General features: G+C 39.7%; 1 protein-coding gene across 1 annotated transcript; it reads left to right on the top strand.

Annotated features, from left to right (window-relative positions):
- Positions 1-935: 935 nt before the first annotated feature.
- Positions 936-16,386, top strand: LOC139648728 (GRAM domain-containing protein 2B). The gene is made up of 14 exons (XM_071524944.1): positions 936-1,027; positions 2,373-2,495; positions 3,080-3,167; positions 4,233-4,302; positions 6,127-6,230; positions 8,765-8,860; positions 9,726-9,797; positions 10,966-11,055; positions 11,629-11,740; positions 12,657-12,818; positions 13,788-13,866; positions 14,117-14,221; positions 14,616-14,697; positions 16,345-16,386. Exons 1-14 carry the CDS (start codon positions 936-938, stop codon positions 16,384-16,386), a joined length of 1,317 nt encoding a protein of 438 aa, XP_071381045.1.
- Positions 16,387-25,979: the final 9,593 nt, after the last annotated feature.

Genomic DNA, 25,979 nt, shown 5'->3' with positions numbered 1-25,979 from the left:
AGGGAATCGATACAGGATCACAGGAAAATGTTGTCTGAAGTTCTGCTGCTGTGGTGTTTGGGTGGAATGGAAAAACCTGCAGACTCTTGATTTGATTTGATTTGATAAAAAATAAATAAATGATAAAACAGTGAACATGAGAGAGCCAAACCTGTACTGCAAAAGTAAAAAAAAAAAAAAAACTGCCAGAAATTTTGTTCCAGTGTGAACGGAGCCAGAAATAGTGTAGTCAGATATAATGTGTTTCACATGGGAAACAACACACACACACACCAGACATCTCAGGTTCAACTCCATGTGTCTGTCCAAACAGATCCCATGTGAACAGAACAGAATAGAATAGAATAGAATAGAATAGAATAGAACAGAATAGAATAGAGGCTAAGAGGTTTTGTTAGAAGCTAATTCAACTGGTGAGTCACAGTGAATTTTTTTTTCCATGATAAGGCTCAAATCTGTTACACAGTAGAGTAGAATAGAACAAAACAGAACAGGACAGAACAGGACAGGACAGGACAGGACAGGACACAATAGAATAAAATAGAATTGAATTGATAAGATAGAATAAGACATTTTGAAGAGTACAGACACACAGAACTGAGAGAAAAATACAACTTTTCTTTCCAACCAAAGCTGGAGAAGTGTCAGTGTGTGTGTGTGTGTGTGTGAGGTTTAACACACACACACACTCACTCACACACACACACACACACACACACACACACCATCCTCCTCTGCCGTTTGATTGGCTGTGATACGTGAGACCGGAGGGCCGAGTGGCTCCTCCCACAGGCAGGTGGAGGAGCAGAGGGCCGGCTGCAGGGCCAGTTCCCCTCTGTTCTCCTCCTTTCCACCCTGTCCTCCTCTGTTCTCCCCTGTTCTCCCCTGTTCTCCTGCGTTCTCCTGCGTTCTCGCGGTGTGAAGCTGTGTCTGTGATGACGGAACAGTCTGTGAACCAGCAAACGGCGCAGGAGGATCCGAGGAAGAGTAGCAAAGGAACCGCAAAGACTGACGGGAGGGATTACCAGTGAGTTTCAGCTCTGTCTGCAGTCTGCCTGGTGCTGGGTGGATCTGAGGGAAGACGGCTGTGTTATTTAGGTTCTGAAATGTACTTATGATGACTATTATTATTATTATTAACAGTGGTGGAAAAAGTACTCAAATTGTTAAAAAAAAACAACTAAAACTAACAATACCATAATGGACAAATACTCCATTCAAAGTAAAAGTTCTGCATTCAAAAGTTGTTCAGTAAAAGTCTAGAAGTATGAGCAGTAAAATGAACTGAAGTATGAAAAGTAAAAGTCGTCATTCTTTCAGAGTGTTAAATTATTGAAGCATTAACCTGTCAGAAGTATTTTAATGTTGTCGGTCTAACTGCTCCATATACTGTTGGGGAGTTTAAACTCTAACAATGCAACATGTTTTATGAGCTTATCGTATGTTTTGCATGTAAAACCTTATTCTGCAAAGTAACTAGTAACTCCAGCCGGCAGATAAATGTAGTGGAGGAAAAGTAGAAAGTCTCACAAGGTGGAAATACTCAAGTAAAGTACCAGAACCTCCAAACTGTACTTAAGTACAGTACCTGAGTAAATGTACTTGGTTACTTTCAACCTATGATTATTATTATTATTGTTATTATTATTATTGTTTGTAGTTGTACTAGTTGTACTAGTAGTATTATTAGCAGTAGTAGTAGTAGTAGCAGTAGCAATATGCAATACTAGTATTAGTAGTAGTAGTAGCGGCAGTAGTAATAGCAGTTGTAGTAGCCAGGTGTATAAAAAGTACCAACCTTTCCTTCTACAGTGTACAACATTTGTACACTGTAGTGGATGTGATTTATAATGTATAAAGTCATAACATACTTAAAAGTTAAATTACTGATTTGAAAAATATTACAATTACACAAAAACACTACAGTAATGAGAGTAATTGTAATTAGTTACTTCCATCCTTGGTGGTAGTAATAGTAGCAGTAGCAGTAGCAATAGTATTACTAGTAGTGTTTTTCATGTACTGTACTGGCAGTTTCTTTCAGAAGACTTTTGTGTAATAATATCATGTTACTGACCAGCTGAATAAGATTCCATTGAGTTTTTATGTTTTTCATTTTGTCGGGTATGTCAGTGAGAATGGATTTAAACCCTCGCTAAACTCCAAATATACCATTATCTAGTAATATCTGTCCTATAATTCTACTGATTATTAATATTTTATCGATCCCTGTATTTCAGACCATTTATGTATTAACCCCTCTGTCCCTCTGTAGCTCCTCTCCTGGCTGCTGCAGTAAATCAGCATGTGTTGTCGGTCAGTTCTCCCGGTTGAATATGAGTTAAAGTAAACGTTCCTGTGTTGATGTGCAGTTCGGATGCAGAGAACGTGGCTGAGGAGCGGCAGAGGAGCGGCAGGACGGCGTCCGAGCCGCCGCAGGCCGGAGACCCGGACCGCCACGAGCTGCCGGGCCAGAGGAAGCCGGTGTTAGTCAGGTAAACCTGTACAACTGATTTTTGATGATTTGTTGCATTTTTTAGTTAATGAAGACTTACAATACCTAACAGATCCATTGCAGCTTTACATACAATGGGAAACTTTATCCATGGGTGAATGCCAGAGGTGTGAAGTCTAAATGTAGAACAGCAAGTCAAGTCAGAACAAATCAAGAGTCCAGTATCAATTTAATATCTTAAAGAAAACTAAATATCTAGGACTTTTCAATGCAATATGGTTTTAATAGGATAAAAACTTGGTAAGAGCATCATGAGTTTGATTTCTATAATCAGTTTCAACTTCAATAAATTCAATCATTCCATACAAATTCAGAAAACAGAATTGAAATTCAGTCGTCTGCTGGAACAAATCTCATCACTTTCAATCTAAGTCATTTACACAAACACAAGATCTCAAGTCAAGACTTTAGAAACCTTTTCAAGTCATCAGAGTACAAGTCAGAGTCAAGTCCCAAGTCACCAGAACCCAAGTCAAGTCAAGTCTCAAGTCTTCTCTTCATGCATCAAGTCAAGTCTCCTCCTCTGGTTTGGGCTCCTGACCCAGTCTAGCTGTCTGTCTGCAGGTCCAAGACCTTCGACCACTCGCTGCTGACTCAGATCCAGACAGACTCAGACTCCAAGATAGAGAGGAAGAAGTCTCACTACAGCCAGGTAAGGGTTTGCTGGTGGTTCACTCCAGTTCATTTTAGTTCAGTAAGAATTCTCAGTGAAACAGATGTTTTACATCTGTAAGCGACATTGGAACAATTTTTAGACAGCAATCCAGTATTGAGTTCTTGGATGTTTTTTTTTTTTCCACTAATACCGCTTTTTTGCTGTGTGCATCCTCCTTAACATTACCGTGATGAGATGTAGAGATCTTTCAGGTGATGTAACTCCCTGTGGCGGCCAAACAGCAGCTGCTAAGCCTCTTTATTCAAAGAAATATAGCTTGGATAAAATCAACAATTTCTAAGCAACAGCCGTGAAATATGGTTATGGAGCTACAGTGACATGACTGCCACTGAAAACTGCAATGTGGTCAGATGTGTTGAATACCAATACATCTTTTATTTATTGTACTATTGGGGTTAAACTGATATATTGGTTTGCCAGTATAGGCTAATATTATCCTTTTATTGAAAACCTGGTATTGGCCAGTCCGTGTCATTCTGCTCCAGTATGATGGATATGATGCAATTCATTCAATTACGTATTTGTTGCAGAATTGATCGATATTACACTGGTTATCTATGGGAAGCCCTTCACCTAAATTGATGCAACATTTCTAATGTGACATTTTGATTGGATTCCACACAGGTATACATGAATATATCATTGTTGTTGTTGTTATTATTATTATTATTTATATTGTTGTTTCAGTGGAGAGTTTTAGTGTCCCATGGTCAGAGGTTTCAGAGGCTTTTACACCTGAAAAGACTACAATTCTGGGGGAAACACTAAATACTTGGAATTTTTTTTTGCATCAAATTTAAAGACATTGAATATCAGCACAAAATATCGGCTATTAGCAGCCTCCAAAAATATCGGTATCATATCGGCTTTCAGAAACCCATATCGGTTGAACTCTGTATACTTTCTATAGCGCTTGAAAGATAATTATTGTGCAGATGTGCAGAGTCTGTGACTGTGTGTGTGCGTTGGTCCATGCATGTCATTAAGCTTTAATGTCAGTGCAGCACGTCACTGCGCTCTAACTGCTGTGTTGTGTTTCAGCTTTCTAAGAGCAACTCCCAGTACCATAAAATATTTAAGGAGATCAGCAAAGAGGAACTGCTCAGACAGAGTAAGTCTTTAATGATCAACTATCAGCTCCATCTTAAATACTGAATGAGGAATTGAATGAGGATAATAGTTTTACATTAAATAGCTATGGTATGTTATTTTATTTAATTTAACCTTTATTTTACCAGGAAATCCCATTGAGAACAGGTTTCTCTTTTACAATGGAGAGCTGGCCTGGCATGTTAAATGTTAGATGATGAATTAAATAACAGTTTTAAATTACATGAAATTAAATAACTGTTTGACACTGAACTGAAGCTTATTCTGCTGTTGTAGTTTTGTAAGTGTTGTGTTTATTCTCATTGTAAGTCACTCTTAGAGTAGAAACTAAATGCCTGAAATGAAAAAAACTAATATTAAACCGAATAAGTAGGCTATACTTTCAATACTAGATGAGAAATCAGATAGTAGTTTTGTATGGAACATCTATTAGCTGTACCTTAAAGGTCCAGTGCAATGAGAATTGCATTTCTGAATTTCATGGTATAATTTAACAAAGGACCTGTTAATGTAAAGTTACCCAAATTATTGTAAGCTTTTTGGAAATTTGAAAAACTCTCTCTCTGGTTTCAACAGAATCAAACCGATTTAGAATTCCAGTCTACTTCCTGGTGTAAATGATGTCACCTACACCCAGGTTTTAATGAATACTCTGATTGGTTGACAGTTTGCATAGTTAATGAGGTGTCCTATAGTCTGTCAGTCAATAGTCAGCCGGCTACCTGCCTATCTTGCCAAAATCTCTGAGCCTCTGTTGTTGCTGGGTGATGAAGTTCCAACTCTGGATCTTTGTTCCACAGACAGAAAGCTTGTCTGCAGCAGAAGGTTCGACTCACTCAGTTCCACAGGCTTTGTTCCATCTAACTTCAAAAACTGAACAACATGATGCTCATTGTGTTAGAAATCAACATCACACTTCTCCTGACTTAGTTGAAATTCATTGCTCTGGATCTTTAAATGCTGGATGAGGAATTAGATGATAGTTTTATATTAAACACCTGTTATCGGCACCTTTAGGCAATATTCCACTTAGTTTTAACATGGAGGTTATTCGGCACTTTGACCGCCATGAATATAATCTACTCACCAAGATCAGATGCAGCTGGACAAGTTTGTAGCATTAAGATTTTTACTTCCCATTCATTTGAATGAGGCCACGACTGAAAAATACCATTGAACATGTTGGTGAACAGATTCAACAACAGATCCTGCTGCTGTGATTTTCAGTCGACTGTTGCTCCAACGTTTTAGAACATAATTTTGCCGAATAGCATTTTTATTGATAGATGGACTATTTTTTATCTTGGCAGCGGAGGAAAACAAATTAGGAGAGATACTTCGGTTTATTTTTAAATACTAATTTTAGTGTAAACCAAGAATAGAAATGCAAAATGATGACGGTGCCAGGATGCTTTGTTGTCTTAAAGCAGGATCTGTGGTTGAATCTGTTCACCAACGAGTTCAATGTCAGTTTTCATTCAAATTAATGGGAAGTAAAAATCTGAACCCTACAAACTCGTCCAGCTGCATCTGATCTTGGTGAGGAGATTATATTCTGGTTTTCATGGCATGTTGGTCGAGAGCCAAAAAACCCCCAGATTAAAACTAAGTGGAAAATTGCTTTAAATACTGCATGGGACTAAGAACGGCTTTGGTCACTAATCCAATAGGAGAGCCTGCATTCATCCTCCAGAGACCCTTTGAGCCCTAACACTGTTTAAATCTGAACCTATCTGCTGTACCGGACGTCTTTTACCTAAATCAAGAGTACAAAGTGTTTTCAGAGTCTTTTCAGTAAACGGATGTTATTTTATCTGTCTGTCAGGTTACACCTGCGCCCTGCAGAAAGACATTCTGTACCAGGGACGAATGTTCGTCTCTGACAACTGGATCTGCTTCCACTCCAAGTTGTTTGGCAAAGACACCAAGGTACTGGAGACCAAGGAACTCATGACATTTACTCACGTTACTGTCATTTAATAGGGTTTTTGTGTACTTTATGAGTAGCTTTTAAAGTCAATAATTTTAACTTTTACTCCACTACATTTGAAATCCCATCCATCACAGAAGACAGATTCTGTGTCTCTCCATCAGCAACAGAAACTGAACCAATGTAAAACTGAGAAATTGTGGATCCAATCACAGTGAACGCCAGTCAGCAAAGAAAAGAGTCATCTGGCTTTACTTTACTTACTATACTGGCACTTTATTTTGTAATTTTCAAAATTTCCAGTGAAAAGAATCTAGTTTGAACTCTGTCCTCTCTCCTTTTAGAATCACATGGAAAAGATCACAGCTGACAACGTTCTCTGTTCTAAAGAGGAACTCAGGAACTTTTACTCTGACGACATTTTAAATCAGACACTTTTTACTTTTACTGCAGTAGATTTTCACAACCAGTACATTTACTTCTACTTAAATAAAATTTCAGCAAAGTAACAGTACTTCTACTTGACTAGGATGTTTTAGTACTCTTTCCATCCCTGCTGAAAACTATAGCTGCAGCTATCTAAGTAGACTAGATATCTACTATTTTTCTGGACTATAGATTTCCAAACAGACTCTACTGTTATCGCTACAAAGTATTTGGTTTTGGCTCATTTTACACTTTTACAACTCCAAAGTCTGTGGCGCACACAGCGATCTGCTGTAATCTAACAGGAGTTATCTGGTTCATCAAGACTTCTCCTGTTTCCAGCCCCAGCTCTCTGGCAGAGACTCCACAGCTGGACTGAAGTTACCTAACTAGACCTCTACTGTTACCAAGACCAGGTCTTAAACAAACTCAGCAGTATTACAAACCATCTGTTTGGACTGACATCATATAATGAGACAAGACATTTGGTGTACCATCCCAAAGTCTGTGGTGAACACACTGAGGTGCCAGCAGCAGGGGTTCGATTTGGAGTCATTCCTATGTTCCCAGGGTCCTATGTTCCCCAGATTTATATGGCACATAATGGGAACATGACAAAGGGTCCTATGTTCCCCAGTTCTAGGGTTAGGGTTAGAGACCTTCAAAATCAAATAAAATGATAACCATTGGTTTTGTTGTGTTTATATAGCTGTTTTGAAGCCTTGTTCCAATAAGAAAAACTGGATCATATTTATGAAACATTTTAACTTGAAATGGGTCAAATTTGACCCGAACACAGTAGGAGGGCTAATGTATGTTAACAGAATATTGAACTGGGGAACATAGGACCCTGGGAACATAGGACCTTGGGAACATAGGACCTTGGGAACTTAGGACCCTGGGAACATAGGACCCTGGGAACATAGGACCATGGGAACATAGGACCTTGGGAACTTAGGACCCTGGGAACATAGGACCCTGGGAACATAGGACCCTGGGAACATAGGACCTTGGGAAGTTAGGACCCTGGGAACATAGGACCATGGGAACTTAGGACCCTGGGAACATAGGACCATGGGAACATAGGACCATGGGAACATAGGACCCTGGGAACATAGGACCTTGGGAAGTTAGGACCCTGGGAACATAGGACCTTGGGAAGTTAGGACCCTGGGAACATAGGACCTTGGGAAGTTAGGACCCTGGGAACATAGGACCTTGGGAACTTAGGACCCTGGGAACATAGATACGCTCCCTTTGATTTCAGGACGGACGTTGGTTAAAAATATTAACATTTATCTGTAGAAGACTAGACAGACCAGTCTAGTCCCTCAGCAGAGCTCAAACCTCCACCAGCACTCAACTGTTCTCCAACTGTCAAAGCTGCAGCCTCTGTAACGGTTTATCGATTCGATACGCGGTATGGGGTTTACGATACGATAAAACTACGATACGATGTAATACATAAAGGTTCTGTGACAACAAAGTCTAACAGAATTATGTTTATTTCTGAGACACAAATACTACAGCAGAATAAAACGGAGCTAATATCAACATTCATTTTTCTGCCCCACGACACGTATTGTCACATTTTTGAATAGCGATATATTGAATTTCGATATATCGTCCCATCCCTACAGATTATATATATCACATCTTTTCTACCTAGACTTTTTTAACATTGTATATTGTCACTGTGTTGTTTTTCTGTTGTTTGTCATTCTGCTTCTGTGTTTCATCACCGTTCAAATAAAAACTTAAACTTCATAGCTACTAGGGATGTAGTGGAGATTAAACCACCTGAACCACAAATTTTTACCTAATATTAAACCTTTACAGAATTTACAGTATGCATCATAGGAAACAGCATTAAACTGGTGTAGTTCATATGGGGGATAGGATCATTTAAGGGAAAAAAAGACAAATTAATGCTTTTTGATGAAAATAAATGGATTCTTTTGTTCATATTGATGTTTTTTGGGGCGTTATGGTGATCAGTGAGTGGAAGCCCAGGTTTAATCAGCTTTTTCTTTACCGCTGTCTGACTGAGACCGACAGTGTGACTGTGTGTAAACGCTCCTCCTGTCTGTCTGTCTGTCTGTCCCAGATCGCCATCCCAGTGATTTCCGTCACCCACATCAAGAAGACCAAGACCGCCATCTTGGTGCCAAACGCACTGGTGATCGCCACAGCACACGACAGGGTGAGAAGACTTTTCCTACAACTTCATTTCATTCATTTATGTATTTATTTTATGTATGTATGTATGTAAGGTAGGGTTCGACTGATGGGCTTCTGAAGGCCGCTACAATACTAAAATGTTTGGATTCAAGCTGCCAATTGGCAATATTTTGTGCCGATATCACCTATCTTGATATTTCACCATTTTTGAATGACAACAAAATGACAAGTATTCAGTGTTTCCCCCTGAATTTTCTTCTTGTCAGGATGGAAAAGCCTCTGACACAGAATTAGACCATAATGGGACACGAAAACTCTCCACTAACACCCAAGAATGAAAATAATAACATTTTCATCAAACTACAAAATCGAAATATTGCATTAGAATCAATTCCAGTGTAGTACCGATCAATTCTACAATAAATATGTGATCAGTGAAACAGCATCTATTTGTAATATTTATCTTCTACCTTTATTCATGCAGGGAGAGCTGAGCCTGTATGCTCTTCTCCAGTATTCTCCCGCTTCACATTCACATTACAGCTCCATGCTAAAAAATAAATCTTTATGATATTTGAAATTATCATCACATTATTTGCATTTCTTTTCTGATAACTTTTCCAGTTCCGATCTTTGGAGCTGTTCTGTCTCATTAAACAACACGGCGAAATCATCAAAGTTAATTTAACTCAGAGTGTAACATTCATCTCCATGCCAGTGTTTCTATCAGTTCACACCCATCACAGTTAATCAGAGCCACATCAACACTGTGAACTCTCCAATCAACACTTGTCGACTCCAAATAATTATCGCTGAAAATTCAACATGTATTAATACTGGAAAAATTGGCTGTGAATAATTAAATTGTTCTTTTTTCTCTCTTCCAGCAAGTGTTTGTGTCCTTCATGTCCAGAGAAAACAGCTACAAGTTCCTGATGTCCGTCTGTCTCCATCTGGAGGTACAGACACTCCGACAGCAGCCACATGTTTATCCATTTTGGAAAAATAAAATCACTATCTAAAGTTCATCATTCGATAAAATCATATCACTGTTGTCATGTGAAAATCTCGTAACTCCAATTTTAGTTTCATGTCACTTTGTTTCACTTCAGCTGATTGCAAGGTTTTCAAAACAGATATCTGAATATTGTTTTTTGTTTCCTCTCACACCCACATATATAATTATTAATGCTTTCAGTGAGTTTCATTCCAAAAATGAGATACACACCATCTGAAAAACACGACAGCTGCACTGACACAATGATTCCTGAGATGGAAGTAAAACCTACGATTTAATATTATAGTATTAGTCCTTACAAAAAAGGCACATGTGCTTTTTGGACACATATGTGAACATGTGAAACATCCCATTTCCCATGTGAAAACGACATGTTCACCTGTGAATTGTCGCTTTGCATGTGAAATTAAGTTTTCACATGTTATACAGATACTGTGATATACTATAATGGAAGGTGAAAAAAAATCTTCACATGTGAAAAAAAACAAGGAATTGAATTTTCACATCTGAAGTAAAAACTGTCACGTGTGATGTCAGAAAACAATGGGGTGGGGGGGGGGTTGTTCATATATGAAAACCAACATGTGTCCAAAAAGTAAAAACATGCAAAACACATGTGGTCTGAATTCACATGTAAGTTTTCACATGTGACTTTTTTGTCAGGGTTATTAGATATCTTGATCATCATCTGTGTGTGTTTTTAAATACAGCAGTAATACCCAGCAGGATGTTTCTGACTGGGGTTATGGGAATGATGGTGATGAAACAGGCATCAGGCTTCACCAAAGTCCCAATAATATAAAGAACACCTTCAAGGATATTATGGCTTTTATACAGCAGTTGCTAATGCACTGAAATGTTTTGAACATACTAGAGTTTGACCAGTATGGAAATTTATTTTTAAACCTCATGGTAAAATATCAGAAAGCAATCAAGGCTATTATTTTGAAAAATTGTCATAACGCAAAAAATATTGAACATCAGGTAACACTGTTTTTCCAAAGAAGATGTGTAGCTTTTTGGAATGAAATAGTAATACTTAATAATTCTAGATAGAAACATATTGAATTATATTATAAACGCATTAGTTATTATATTTGTCTGTGCAGGAGAAGAGTCCGTGCAGCAGCCCCATCCCCTCCTCAGCAGAGAGCAGCTTCAGAGGTCAGAGGTCGCCTCGCTCGCCCCGCTTCCCTCTGGTCAGTGAACCACACACACACACACACACACACACACACACACACACACCCCTAACCCTAACCCTAACCACAGCTATGGACAGTTAGACACCACAGCCTGCTACGTACAGCATTAAATATCACTACAGCATGGAGGGAAATCTTCCCAGTGTTCAGTAATAATGTCTAATGGCTGGATCTTCGCTCTCACTCCTAATGAACCACAGCTCAGTTCTCTTGTTAGAGGACTGAGACTCTCTGTGCCGTTACTTGGTGTCACCAGAGTTCAAAGGTCATTGGTCTCACCTGGACAAACCAACCAGCTAAAGGAGGAAACACTGCAGAGTTCAGATGAACATGTTGGAGTGAACGAACCCTAACTTATCGATGAACTAACTAACTCACTGTCTGTCTGTCTCTCTGTCTGTCTGTCTGTCTCTGTCTGTCTGTCTGTCTGTCTCTCTGTCTGTCTGTCTCTGTCTGTCTGTCTGTCTGTCTGTCTGTCTGTCTGTCTGTGTCTGTGTCTGTGTCTGTCTGTCTGTCTGTCTGTCTGTCTGTCTCTCTGTCTGTCTGTCTCTGTCTGTGTCTCTGCAGAGTTTCCCAGGAGACTTCAGTGATCTGGACGGAGCAGTGAGACAGAGGAGGCAGGAGATGGAGGAGAGCAGCAGCTCCGACTCCCAGACTCCAGACTACGACAAGATAGCAGGTGAAGCAGTGAAGCAGTGAGACGCTGAGGGTCGTCTGTATCGCGGTCATAGGTGGGGGGACAGGGGGGACAGGGGGGGACAGGGGGGACTGGGGGACACGACCCTCCAATATCCAATAACCGTCATTTTGTCTCCCCCAATAATTTTTCTGGAGCTCAAAATTATTGAGGGGTTCCAAAGGGGTTGGCTGCAGATTACTGCCCCTGAATCTGAATGACAAGAGCTGGACCTACATATACTGAGTCTCTTCATCCCTGTAGTATTTGGACCCACAGACAATAAGACTTGAGTCACATGACTTGACTCTCCAGTCAGACTCAAGTCACAGTTTGAATAGCTTGAGAGTTGACTTGATGCATGAAGAGAAGACTTGAGACTTGACTTGACTTGGGTTCTGGTGACTTGGGACTTGACTCTGACTTGTACTCTGATGACTTGAAAAGGTTTCTAAAGTCTTGACTTGAGATCTTGTGTTTGTGTAAATGACTCAGATTGAAAGTGATGAGATTTGCTCCGGCAGACGACTGAATTTAAATTCTGTTTTCTGAATTTGTATGGAATGATTGAATTTATTGAAGTTGAAACTGATTATAGAAATCAAACTCATGATGCTCTTACCAAGTTTTTATCCTATTAAAACCATATTGCATTGAAAAGTCCTAGATATTTAGTTTTCTTTAAGATATTAAATTGATACTGGACTCTTGATTTGTTCTGACTTGACTTGCTGTTCTACATTTAGACTTGGGAGTTGACTTGGGACTTGTGCCTCAACACTTGAGACTCGGGCAAAGTTGACTTGGTCACACCTCTGGTTTCTTGCTCAATGACACTTCAGCAGGGTGAAAACTTTCTGTCATGAGGACTTGAACCTGGGTTCTCTGGTTAAAGAACAGTCTCCCTACTCACTTGCAGAATTCCCTGTTCCTCCGTTCCTGGATGTGTTGAAGCACGGACAGAGTCCGGCGCCTGCAGAGCATCCAGAACCCAAACTGAAGAACCAGCATCAAAACCAGCATCAGAACCAGCATCAGAACCAGCATCAAAACCAGCATCAAAACCAGCATCAAAACCAGCACCAGAACCAGCATCAGAACCAGCAGAACGCAGACGCCAAGCAGCAGGACACACGCTACGCTGGTAGGCCGACTCTCCTGTCTTTATTAACAATATGAGGCGATTTTCATTTATATTTCAATATAAAGTTCTGTATATTTTCAGCAAAATTCACAGTTTAATATTTTGATCAGTTTCTATTCTTTATGTTTTTACATGCTTATGTTTATACTATACAGTATAGCACGTTTCATATTTAGCAATCCATATTTAAAGAGTAACTAAACCCCAAACCCAAATCTGTGATGTCACCTCCTGTTGTACTCTATAGAAGGTGACATCATCACCTGGCACCAAAGATCAGCCAATAGCAGATGGCAATTTCAGCAGCATGTATTTTACCATTAGATGTCAGGCTTTACCCAGATTTGGGAAATCAGTGAGTAACACCTTTAAGTAAATATATGAATCACTGTTGTCTCTCCAAAAAGTCAGCTTTTCAAAAACTAAGAATAACAGCCTTGTTTTCAGCTTGACCACCATGTGTTTTAGTGTTCATCTCACTGGTTTTGAAAATGTTTATTAAACCCAAGGCTCGTAGAAATTAGAGGAGCATATAATTCTTCAGTTGAAGTTTAAAACATGAAAATCATCAAAAGTTATGAGGTTTTCTTCCAACTAGTCCATACTCTTACACTCCTATTAAAGTGTTGAAATTATCAGCTGCATATGTTTATATAAGCCCGCATTTGTTTAGATTTGATTTTATTGTTTTATTAATTATGTTTATATTCTACTTTTCCTTCCCTGCTGTATCCTATTACTCTTTCATCATTTTTTCATCACATATTACTGTTTCACATTACATCTTAGCTCACCTTATTTTAAAAAACATCTGTCAATTTCATATATATATAGAGAGAGATATAGAGCGGACAAATAAATGTGTCTTAACAAATCCGTGAGACGAAGTGGTTTTGTTTTGGTTTGCAGGGTCAGAGGTCGTGGTCGGCAGCAGGACTCTGAAACCTGTTTCTCTCAACACACTGCTGTTTGTCTACCTGTTTCTGTGAGTTTAAAGGCATTCATTCATTCATTCATGCATTCATTCATTCATTCATTCATTCATTTATCCATCCTTTCATTCAGTCATTCACTTATTCACCCTTGTGTCACAATACTCTGGCCTCTGTTTTTTACAATTATCAAAGGGAAAAAATAGAAGTAGAAAAGCATAAAAAATACAAAAACAAGCGTGTGTGTGTGTGTGTGTGTGTGTGTGTGTGTGTGTGTGTGTGTGTGTGTGTCCTGCCCTGCAGAGTGTGTGTCCTGGTCCTCTCCTCCTGCTACATGGCCTTTAAGATCATCTCGTTGGAGCAGAGGCTGACCACGCTGGGCTCCCTGAGCGACTTCACCCAGCAGGAGTGAGTTCAGTCTGTAAAGTCTTGAAAAAGTCTTGAAAACTATGGAAGATGGCGCTGATCATTTCTCAGCAATTGCTGAAAAAACATGGAAAAAGTTGGAAAAATATCTTTCACACATCTGATGTAGCTGTAGACCCGCTGGCATTTAGGCTCCATCCACACTGCAGCTGAAAATGTCTCAATTCTGTTTTTTTCCCTCCCATGTGACTCAGATCTGATGTTTTCTAATCAGAGTGAACAGTAAAAAGCTGCATGGAGTCTCAGTTTTTCAATTGAGCAACAAGATCAGATCCTGAAGCATGAGACCTTTGCTCTTTTTTTTTTCTCATTCTGTTTGTTCAAAGATACAATTTGAAGACACTTTTTGACATTTTTGTTTCCTCCCTTTTTTCAGAAACGAGTATCTGCGAGGAAACACTGAGGTGAACACAGAGCTTTACTCCGAACTGACGCTCAACCTGATGAAGCTGGAGAAGGTCAGTCTGCTGTCTGTCTGTCTGTTTGTCAGTCTGCTGTCTGTCTGTCTGTCTGTCTGTGTGTCTGTCTGTCTGCCTGCCTGCCTGTCTGCCTGCCCGTCTGTCTGTCTGCCTGTCTGTCTGTCTGTCTGTCTGCCTGCCTGCCCGTCTGTCTGTCTGCTGTCTGTCTGTCTGCCTGCCTGCCTGTCTGCCTGCCCGTCTGTCTGTCTGTCTGCTGTCTGTCTGTCTGTCTGTCTGCCTGTCTGTCTGTCTGTCTGTCTGTCTGTCTGTCTGTCTGCCTGTCTGTCTGTCTGTCTGTCTGCCTGCCTGCCTGTCTGCCTGCCCGTCTGTCTGTCTGCCTGCCTGTCAGTCTGCTGTCTGTCTGTCTGCCCGTCTGTCTGCCTGTCTGTCTGTCTGTCTGCCTGTCTGTCTGTCTGTCTGTCTGTCTGTCTTTTGTGCTACACCCTAATACAATAGTGCTTGGCTTACTTTACCAGCAGATGAATCTAAATAATGACAGACACTAAATCTGTCTTTAAGGTTTTTAATAAAGACAGAGCTACAGCATTAAAGACACTCCCAGCTGTAATTCTGCTGATATTTCTGACAGGACTTGAAGGCAGCAGAAGAGGAGGGAAACTTTCATATTACACCAATAAAGAGTTAAACAGGCTGAACAATGAAAGACAAGTAATGACCGATCTGTTAGATCAGGACCTGTAATGTGGTTACTGGATTTGGAACAGTAATGCCTTACTTTAGTCCATTACAGGACAAAGTAATGAGACTACAGTAACTCATTACTTTGTAAGGCGTTACTCCAGCACTGGAAACCTTGCAGTTCATCAGCAGCACGTTTCCTGAGAGCGAAGGGAAACCTGAAGCCCGGCGTGCTGCTGTTAATCAAACATTTATAGTCAGAGATCCAGAGAGAAGCGAGTCGTCTGTAAGAGGAGCTCATCTCCTGATCCTGGTCCCGGTCCTGGTCCTGGTCCTGGCCCTGCTCCGTCTGTCTGAACAATGTTTCAGACCGACGCTCCAATCCACAGCGACTTACACAGACTAACTTTACCTGGACAGCAATAACCTGATATTAACCCTAAGAGAAAACTCGAAATCAAATAAGAAATCACCATGTAAACAGCATTTTCTGTTAACTGACCACTGAACAACAGATAGACAAATTTAATGGAAAAGAATCAACTTTGGCCAAAATATAAATAAAAAATCTAAATAGCAATGACTTAGTTTTTAAATGACCATGTCATTCATGATGTTGAAGGTCAGCTAGCTAACTAGCTAACCTAGATAACTTAGTATGATAGATTGTATTTTTTCAGTTAGCAGCAGAGCACTAGGCTTCATAATATTAGCTTCCTCCTCTCTTACCTCTTGTCTTTTTCACTGGGCTTCAGTCTGTTACTTTGCCAGAGAAACTGTTTATTTGGCTCCGCCCACTGAGGTTAATTCAACCAATCAGATTATTTCTACCGCCAAGAAATGTTTATATAACCAAAACTCCAATCTGCATGAAGACAAACATGATACAAGGTCATCATGACCTCACATAGTGCAAAGGGACATCTGAAGATGAACTATCGACACTAAGCGATATATATCACCCTGTGTGTGTTTGAGCAGTGTAATAACACAGCGTCTCTCCTCCAGGTGCAGAGGAACCTGCAGAGGCTGCTGGACGAAGCCGCCTGAAGGTTTTGGAAAGTACTGTGGTTTGTTATACTGAATGTTACAAACTGACAATACTGGAATGTATTGTACCAATGTGAAAGGACTTAAAAATGATGCTGCACACCAAACTACATACTGGGACATTTAGTCAACTCAACTCTACCAGCTGCTGTGGCAGACAGCCTGCGGTCAGACAGGCTTTTTTTTATTCTAAACTACTTCAGCTGATAAGAAATTAAACCGTCTGGTGACATTTTGAAAACACTTACTACTTACTACACAGTATAAAACTGTAAATGTTGGTGCTTTAAGGGTCCTGGTGTCACCTGAGGAAGACAGTGCTGCAGGTTAGTTTGTCTCAGAGGACGAGGTCATGTTGTGTTTACTTTTCAAAGAGCTGAGGGGTTTTTGAACTCGGCTGTTTTTTGGTCACACTGATTTCAACCAGACGTTCTATATTTACATCTGAGGAGGTCAAGGTTGTTTTCTCTTGTGCTGGATTTATCTTTCATAACACCTGGCCCAGTTTTGACTGAAACAGAAAACAGACTTCTGTCATGCATGATAATGATGTTGAGTTTCATTTCTGATCTGAATACAAAAGATTTCAGCTCGGACCCAAAACTGAGCAGTGTTGCTGTTGCCCTGGGACCCAGGTGTGTTCTCTTTCAATTCAAACCAGGTCAACTTTGAGTTTGACCGGGTGTGTTCAGAGTATTGAACAGACTTCAGTTACTCAACCTGACAGCTGGACAGGATCTCATGTCCGGGGCAGCGAGGGCGAGCGGACAGATAAAGACAAAGTTCACAGAATATCAGTAAAAACAGACTTGTGAAAGGCTTTCTGCTGCAGGGAGAATTATTTTATTGAAGTTTGTTTGGTGCGCTCTCATTAAACACCAGGAAAAACTTTGGCCACAAAAAGGTTTCCATATCATTAGCTGGGTTTCCATCCAAATGTTGTCTCCCAGTGTTTTTTTGTGCAAGTTATGACGTATCGATCTCGAAAAGTTGCAAAATCTGATGAAATTTTGAACCTGTACATTTTGAGTGTAAGTTTTTACACTCACTTGTTTTGTACTGTAAGATATGTTATTGTATTAAGAGAAAAAAAACTAAAAACTTACAAATCCAGTGAAGGATGCAACTTCTGGTTCGAGTAACAGGGTCCAGACTGGAGAAAACACAAAAGTTGGATTTTCCTCCATCAGCTGGTCATCAGAATATTTCCATGTGTATTTCTTTATTTTAACCTTTATTCACACCTAATTTTATATGATTTTATTTTTTGCGACATTTCTAAAGTTTCGTAAAATTCCTTTAAAATTCCTTTGGAAACGAGCTAATTCTGGCTTTATTCAAAAGCTCTTTTTTAGATTTAGAGAAATGTGGTTATTTTACAGTGGCTTTGTTCCAGTGTGTTGTGGAAAGGTGTTGTAAGTACACCGTAACACTGTTGTTAGTACGCTCAGTTTTACAACATCTTAGTACGTCATTAAACACTCACACAAACCATTAATGTAAATAATATATGCTGTTAATTACATATATTAATGTAATTAATGTTCGCTGTGTGCTTCCATTGTGTTTTACTGTAAACCACTGTGAGTAAATTATGTATAAATCTGATTTTCTTACACAGTGTTATTGTATGCTGACGATACTTTTCTGTACATCAATAATTGTAAAGTGAAACATTTAAACTGATGCATCAACTGAAAACTTGACCAGCAGTTTTCATCATGTGTGTAAAAACATTGTGAAGTTAATTCTGACACATTTCCACTGATGAGTCAGCAGTATGATTCCAGCTGAGATGACTAATAATAATAATATATAGACTGTTACATAGACTTGAATCGGTGTGATTCTGTAAATATTATAATAATACAGAGAGATTCTGTATCTCTGTCAGATTTATTGATGTGATTCTATTTTTCTCCCTGTGGAATAAAAACATCTATTTTGAAATAAAGTTTTATTTTTGCTGTAATGTCGCTGCATTTCCCTTTCTGTCAGTTATAGATCTTGTCAACCTTGGATTTAGAGGGTCTGTGTGTAATTTCTGGTCCAGTGCTGGTCTCTTATCGTTCAGCGTTGTCATGACAACAACAATCTGCCCTCCATAGAGCGAGACCATCATCAGCATGGTGGGCAGGTTTCACATCAACAACAATCAACTTTCTATCATTTTTCTGAGTTTGGAATTCTTTGGAACATATGGAAGGTAAGGAGTCGCTGTTCTGTGTGTGAAGTAACTCCACTTCCCTGTTAAAATTGGAGCTGTTTGGAGAAATGCCGAATTTACCAGAACTTCCTACCGGTTAGTTACAAAGTCTCAAATTACATTTTCCGATGTGTGTTTTTTGCCGATAAGCAAGGCAAAAACAAATTGCCAGATATTTGAATGGACCTTGGTGTGGCAGGAGCCTTCAGCCTCAGCCCGCTCCTGTGTTTCTGAATGCAGAAATCTGTTCACTGTGTTTCACTCACTACCATTCAGGAACCTGCTGATATTTACCAGTCATATTATATTATCATATTATATATTATATTCAGTTAAGCAGAAATATTACACATTTAACCTTTAACTCACCTACCATCCTTTAAAAGGTGCCATGATCTCTTTTCATTTTGTGATTTCAGTCTTGTTTTTCTCACTTTGGAGCAAAACTCTTTGCTGAATGAGAGCACATCTCACTATACAAGAGTCAGCTGTTTTCTGTGTAAAATTTAAACATGCTAAATGCTTTTCTAAATAGAATCACACCCTGCTTGTTTAATTTTCTCAATAAAAATGCCCCTTGGTAAGTAGAAACCCTCACAGCCTATTGAGATGGCATTAGTTGGCATCACTGTCACAGCGGTACAATTTGCTCAGCTGTGATAGTTTTAATCAAAATGTAGCGTCAGATAATTTATGGAAGTTGATCAGCAAGTGGCAACTGTAAAATTTCCCACAGCAACATTTCCTCTGGGCAGTCAGCTGTTTCTATAAAGCGTTCTCAAATGTGGAACATACTGCCAACTGAAATACAATTAATCCAAGACATGAACCTTTTTAACGCTGACTGAAGCAGAATCAGAGTCATATCCATTTTGAATCATCTCAATATTAATGACTTATTGCATTTTTATTTGTTGGTTTTTCCTTTTCACCTTCTTTAAATTTCACTTCATCATTGTATGTAACTTCCTTTTTTTTTCTCTTTCTAAGAAAAGTCTAATTGGACAGGAGTTGGAAACAATAGCAATAATAGTCTAACAGTCTAATCTCTGTATGCAGAACATCAGTTGCATCAACTTGTAATTGTAACCCGTTGCACTATGTTCATTTGCATTGTCCCCATCAAATAAACTAATAAATAAATAGATAAAATATTATAAGCTTTCTGATAACCTTCTGTTGCCTTAAAGTCAATACCAACACCAGTAATCAGTAACTCTAACTGTAAGGTCTTCATTAGAGTCAGTCATCCTTAGCTGTAAATGCCTTATCCTGTAACCCTACCCGCTACCCATGATGCACTGGGAGGTTTCCTAGGCGACTCTGGCAGTCAACAAACATGGCCGACGCTGCAGGGAGCTCTGACCAACATGGGTGAGCGACACTGTTTAATAATTATTACACTGTGTACTGAACTGTCAAATCCACCTTCAAATAGAATCCATATTTTATTCATCTGAAACTACAAAAACAAAGCTGTAATATGCGTTTTCTTTTTTTAATCTACTTTATGTGACTATCTCAGATCTGGAGACTTCAACTTTTTCATCTTAGGACAAACAAACATTTTAAAAATTTAACCTTTTGCTCTGGTTTATTAAAGTAATTATCTGTAACATTTTCATATAAACTGGTAAATAACTGGCAGCTCTTTCCTGGGAAAAATCCTCTTTAACAGCAGACTTTACATAAGTGGGTTTAGAAACAGACAGCAGAATGAACTTGGACTGTCAGGTTCAAATTCAGCTTCTGACCTGGACTGCATGATGTTATCTTTCCTGTCATGCTGTCCAATATGAGTCGGTACAACATGTAATAACACTAAAACAATCAAATCTACAGCAATTCGACCGATATGGGTCCCTAACCCTGAAAACTGGCATGAAAAGTGACAGATTTATAGATATTGCAGCTCAAAATATCAGCTATCACACCTATTCAATGATAGGGAAACTCTGGGAGACATTACTGCCTTTAAAGGAAGAATTAATTTACAAAAAGACATTATTGAACAATTAAAACAAAAATAAATCAGAGGGGAAGATATCTGATATTTAATAAAAGGCCGATATCAGCCTCATATATCAGTCTAACTCCTCTCCTCTCCTCTCCTCTCTCTCCTCCTCTCCTCCTCCCCTCCCCTCCTCTCCTCTCCTCTCCTCTCCGCTCCTCTCCTCTCCTTGTCTCCTCTCCTCTCCTTGTCTCCTCTCCTCTCCTCCTCTCCTCTCCTCTCCCCTCCTCTCCTCTCCCCTCTCCTCTCCTCTCCTCTCCTCTCCTCTCCTCTCCTCTCCTCTCCTCTCCTCTCCTCTCCTCTCCTCTCCTCCTCCCAGCCGCTCCCTCTCTCTCTCCCTCTCCCACATCCCAGCGTTCTCCGCCAGACATCCCATGATCCCCCGGCTCTATGTGATGCCGTGGAAACAGGACATGAAGAACCAGAGGCTCCTGATGGAGGTAGACACCGGGCCACAAAACAAACGCACCTCATTTTTTTTACACTTCAGTCTGCAGGATTCATCAGAGCGTGTGTGTGTGTGTGTGTGTGTGTGTGTGTTTTCTTGTATTTCTATACTTATGAGGACCAAATGACCTCACATGGATAGAAAGATGACATTTTGCTGCTCCTCACAATAAAAAAAGGGGAAAAAGTGGAAAGTAGACAAGCAGAAGAAATAGTAAAACAAACGTGTGTGTGTGAGTGTGTGTGTGTGTGTGTGTGTGTGTTTGTATTTCTATACTTATGAGGACCTCACATGGATAGACAGATGACATTTTGTCGCTCCTCACTTCTACAAGGAGTTAGAGTTAGGATTTGGATTTATGATTGACATTAGATTTAGGATTAAGTTTAAATTATGAATGTAGTCACAGAAATATAAAACAAGTTTCAAATCAAATCAAACTTTATTTCTAGAGCACATTTCATACAATGCAAATAACATGCTTTATCATAAAAGCACAATTAAAATGTTAAATGACAAGAATAAAATCAAGACAAAAAAGTAAAAGTATAACAATTTCTAAAGAAAGGGGAACAAGCAAAAGTAGAAAAGCAGAAAAAATACTAAAACAAACGTGTACGTGTGTGTGTGTATATATGTGTGTGTGTGTGTGCGTGTGTGTGTGTGTGTGTGTGTGTGTGTGTGTGTGTGTGTGTGTGTGTGTGTGTGTGTGGCAGAACGCAGCCCTGGCAGGAATCCCTGTGCTTCCTCATGAGGAGTCTCTGTGTGTCTGCGGTCGGGAGCGGCTCTGCCACGGCCAGGACACACACTCTTCCTCCTCCTCCTCCTCCTCCTCCTCCTCCTCCTCCTCTCCTCTCACCCAGACCGGACTGACCGCTCACCACTCCTCCCAATTCTCCAGGTGAAACACTTCAGGTTCACAACATATAAGAAGAAGACAGACAGACAGACAGACAGAGGTAGAAACATAACCTCCATCCAACTTAGTTGGCAGAGGAGGAAAAGAACTCTTTCTATGAAGCCAGTGTCTATAATACATTATAATCATACTTATAACACATTATAATGGCATCATAATGCATTATAAGTACCTTTATAATCATGCATAGACAGTTATAATGCTTTATAACATTACTCATAATCTGTTATAAAGCTTTTTCATTTAAGTGGTAATGAAAAAGCTTTATAACAGATTGTAAGTAATGTGTTTATAAAGTTATAAAACATTATAACTGTCTATGCATGATTATAACTATACTTATAATGCATTATGATGGCATTAGAATGTGTTATAAGTATGATTATAATGTATTATAGACACTGGCTTCATAGAAAGTGTTTAAACAACTTTTTTGTCCTCATTTGTGGAAATTTGTCAGACCAGATGTTATGAATCAAAAGGATGGATGAAGTAGATTTTGAAGTGTAAAGCTTTACTTTTTGGGTTGACTTTTCCTAAATTTGTATCTGCTGCCTTCCCTGTGTGTCTCCCTGCAGGTACAACAGCTCTGTGGTGACGAGCCGGCAGCTGTACCGAGCCTAGAGCCGGATCACACAGAGCCGGATCACACAGAGCCGGATCACACAGAGCCGGATCACACAGAGCCGGTAAACCCGCTCTGCTCCGCTCGCTCACAGGAGGATTTGTGGTTTTCAGCGTGTTTGTCCGCCTCAGCTGCTTCAGTTCACCTGGCAGCAGTCGCATCACTTCCAATTTGAAGAGAAAAAGGAGGGAACCTGAACATCAAAAAGGAAAAAATCTTTTCATGGTATTTCTGAATTCATACTCAGCTCCGCAAAAAACTGTAAAGAGTGCAAGCATTGTTTGGGGTCTTCCCCTCATCGCCTTCCCTCCCTACATCCAAAAAAAAAGACGTCTTAGCTTATGTCACCCGGAAATCAACTGTATCTCCTTCTCATACCCACTGGATAAGAGACATCCTTTATTTTCTTAGATTGGAAAAAATCAGACTTTCATTAAGTGGCTCCTCCAGTAAATTTGGGAAAATAGGGGTTCCATTCTTCCAATTTGTTCAGAGGATAAATTTCCCACTCATTCCTGATTGAAGTAACTTTTGCGGTCTGGAGGGGATCAATATTGTGTTTGTTGTGGTGTGGGTGACATGCTGCTGTACTGACTGTTAGTGTCTACTACTGACATGGTTTACTACTAGCTGACTGATGTTTTTTTTTTTTTTTATTATTATTTATGTTTGTTTGTGGTTGTGTTATTTTAGTTTTCTCAGTCTTTGTAAGCTGTTTTGGTGTTTAGCAATATGTCAATTGTCACTTTTTTATAATAAAGTATAGAGGGAATATATACCTATTTACTTTTTATAAATGCTCTGATGACACAATTGTATGTGCTTGCAAAACCCAATAAACAAAGTTAAAAAAAAAAAAAAAAAAGTGCAAAAACCAGCAGTTTGATGTTCCATCTTCATCAGCGTCTCACTTTGCACCTTTTGCACTTTTGCACTGTTTTACGTGCAGGAACTGCAGTTTGTTTTTCATTTTACTGTCAGGAGCCACCAACACATGCAGCCAGTAATGAGAAGTGCAAAGTTCACTGTGCACAAGTGCAAAATAAATAAATGAACAAAACATGAGTGTGTCTCATAATGACATGCATTTTAAGTGTGTTTGTTTTATTCACATCTAAATGACAACTGAACTGAACTTTACTGAACTGAATCAGTAAATTATGTTAAGTTGTTTCATAGATCCAATAACATAGGTCCAAAACTTCAGTTGATTTTGTTTCACTCTAGTTGGTATTAAACTAAACAAATGAACTGTATGTTGCTTCATTTTTACTTTTTAAACTGTGTTCATTTGTATAAAATCAACTGAATCGTTTTCTTAAATCTTAACAGGGTGAATGTTAATTTTAGTGAATGTAGGAAAGCTCAGTTTGGTCCTGCAGTTCTGATGTTCACCACCTGGTGGCAGTCATCACCAGACAGAAGTCTTCCTGCACCTCCTCATGGAGCTTCAGCACCAGGGACAGAGCACCCAGAGGGTCACCTGAGTGTCACCTGGGTGTCATCTGGGTGTCATCTGGGTGTCACCCAGAGGATGAGATACAATTTTATAACAAGACACAAGTGATTGCATTTTTTTAACATCATCTCTAAACAGGGAAACACTTTTGGATCTATCTGATGGGCAACATTGCCGGGAGAGTTGCCTCAGTGTTGTTGCTTTAATCCCATAGGAACAACTTGCCAGGAAATGTACATTTTCCAAAAAGCTGCCAGTTAATAACCAAGTTCAATCCAAAAATTCACATCAATTCACAGGTAAATACACTGGAATAAGGACGTTGTAAAGTGCTACCATAGTTTTTGAAAATCAAATCACACGACACAAATCAATCTGACTGAATCACACTCTTTCTCTGCTTAAAGATGAATTAATCCACATTATCAGGTTGGTTATGTAATAAAATTATTTGTTTTATTACAAGTTCTGGTTGTTCCGGTCATACTTTCATGTTTTTATAATGTTTTATGGGTTTCTCCAGTGTTTGGTCCGGGCATTAAGCATCTGACAGAGAAAGCAGCTGTTGTTTCCTATGCTAATGTTGCTGCAGGACACAAACACACACACACACACACACACACACACACACACACTTTCTCTCTCTCCTCCCCACTGACCAGGCTTCTGTATGAATGCCTCAGTATGTCAGGGAGAGCAGGACTGATGACAAATGCCTTTGTTTTATGCCACCAGAACACCCCCCTCCCCCCTCCACACACACGCACACACACACACACACACACACACACACACACACACACACGTCTCAGGAAGCCTCCGCCTTGCTGAAGTGTCCTTGAGTCCTCTCCAGCTGCAGCAGGACGGAGGTGAAGACAGACTGAAACTTTGGCCTCCAGCTGTGAGAAAAAGCTTTTTGATGTTTGAAATCAAAGTGTAAAATCTGTAAAATCTGTAAAATCTGTCTTGTACAGAGGTGGAGACTCCAGTCACATGATTTAGACTCGAGTCAGACTTGAGACTTGACTTGGGTTCTGGTGACTTGGGACTCGACTTTGATGACTTGAAAAGGTTTCTAAAGTCTTGACTTGAGATCTTGTGTTTGTGTAAATGACTCAGATTGAAAGTGATGAGATTTGTTCCAGCAGACGACTGAATTTAAATTCTGTTTTCTGAATTTGTATGGAATGATTGAATTTATTGAAGTTGAAACTGATTATAGAAATCAAACTCATGATGCTCTTACCAAGTTTTTATCCTGTTAAAACCATATTGCATTGAAAAGTCCTAGATATTTAGTTTTCTTTAAGATATTAAATTGATACTGGACTCTTGATTTGTTCTGACTTGACTTGCTGTTCTACATTTAGACTTGAGACTCGATATTAATGACATGGACTTCACTTGGACTTTTGGACTCTTCAAAAGAAAACACACTGTGCTGCTGATGTTGAGCCATTTAGCTTCATAACATTTTCTGAATTCTCTCTCTCTCTCTCTCTCTCTCTCTCTCTCTCTCTCTATGCGCCAAAGACGCACAGACGCATGCCAAAGTTTGGTGCGTAATGGACACCAATCCGTCCTCTCTTCTTCCTCCTCCTCCTCCTCTCCTCCGTGTTCCCGACGTGCTGGGATGTCTCGAAAGACAGAGAGAGAGAGAGAGAGAGAGAGAGAGAGAGAGAGAGAGAGAGAGAGAGAGAGATGACAATAAGCTGTTTGAGTTACCAACTGAGGGCACGTCACTCTCGCCAACTCGTGGATGGATGGACGGAGGGAGAGGAGGGGGGGGGGGGGGTCTGAGAAATAGATTGGGGGCAGAGAGAGAGAGAGAGAGAGAGAGAGAGAGAGAGAGAGAGAGAGAGAGAGAGAGAGAGAACGGGTTGGTGTCCATTACGCACAGATCTTTGGCGCGCGTCCTGGCGCAG

The sequence above is a fragment of the Centroberyx affinis genome, unplaced genomic scaffold (assembly GCF_046629955.1).
Source record: "Centroberyx affinis isolate AG114_WGS23_722 - 3 ecotype Tasmania unplaced genomic scaffold, CSIRO-AGI_Caff_v1 ptg001250l_1, whole genome shotgun sequence".
Classification (NCBI taxonomy): Eukaryota; Metazoa; Chordata; class Actinopteri; order Beryciformes; family Berycidae; genus Centroberyx; species Centroberyx affinis.
The sequence above is the reverse complement of the archived record's forward strand: the minus strand, read 5'-3'. Positions and strand labels throughout refer to the sequence as shown.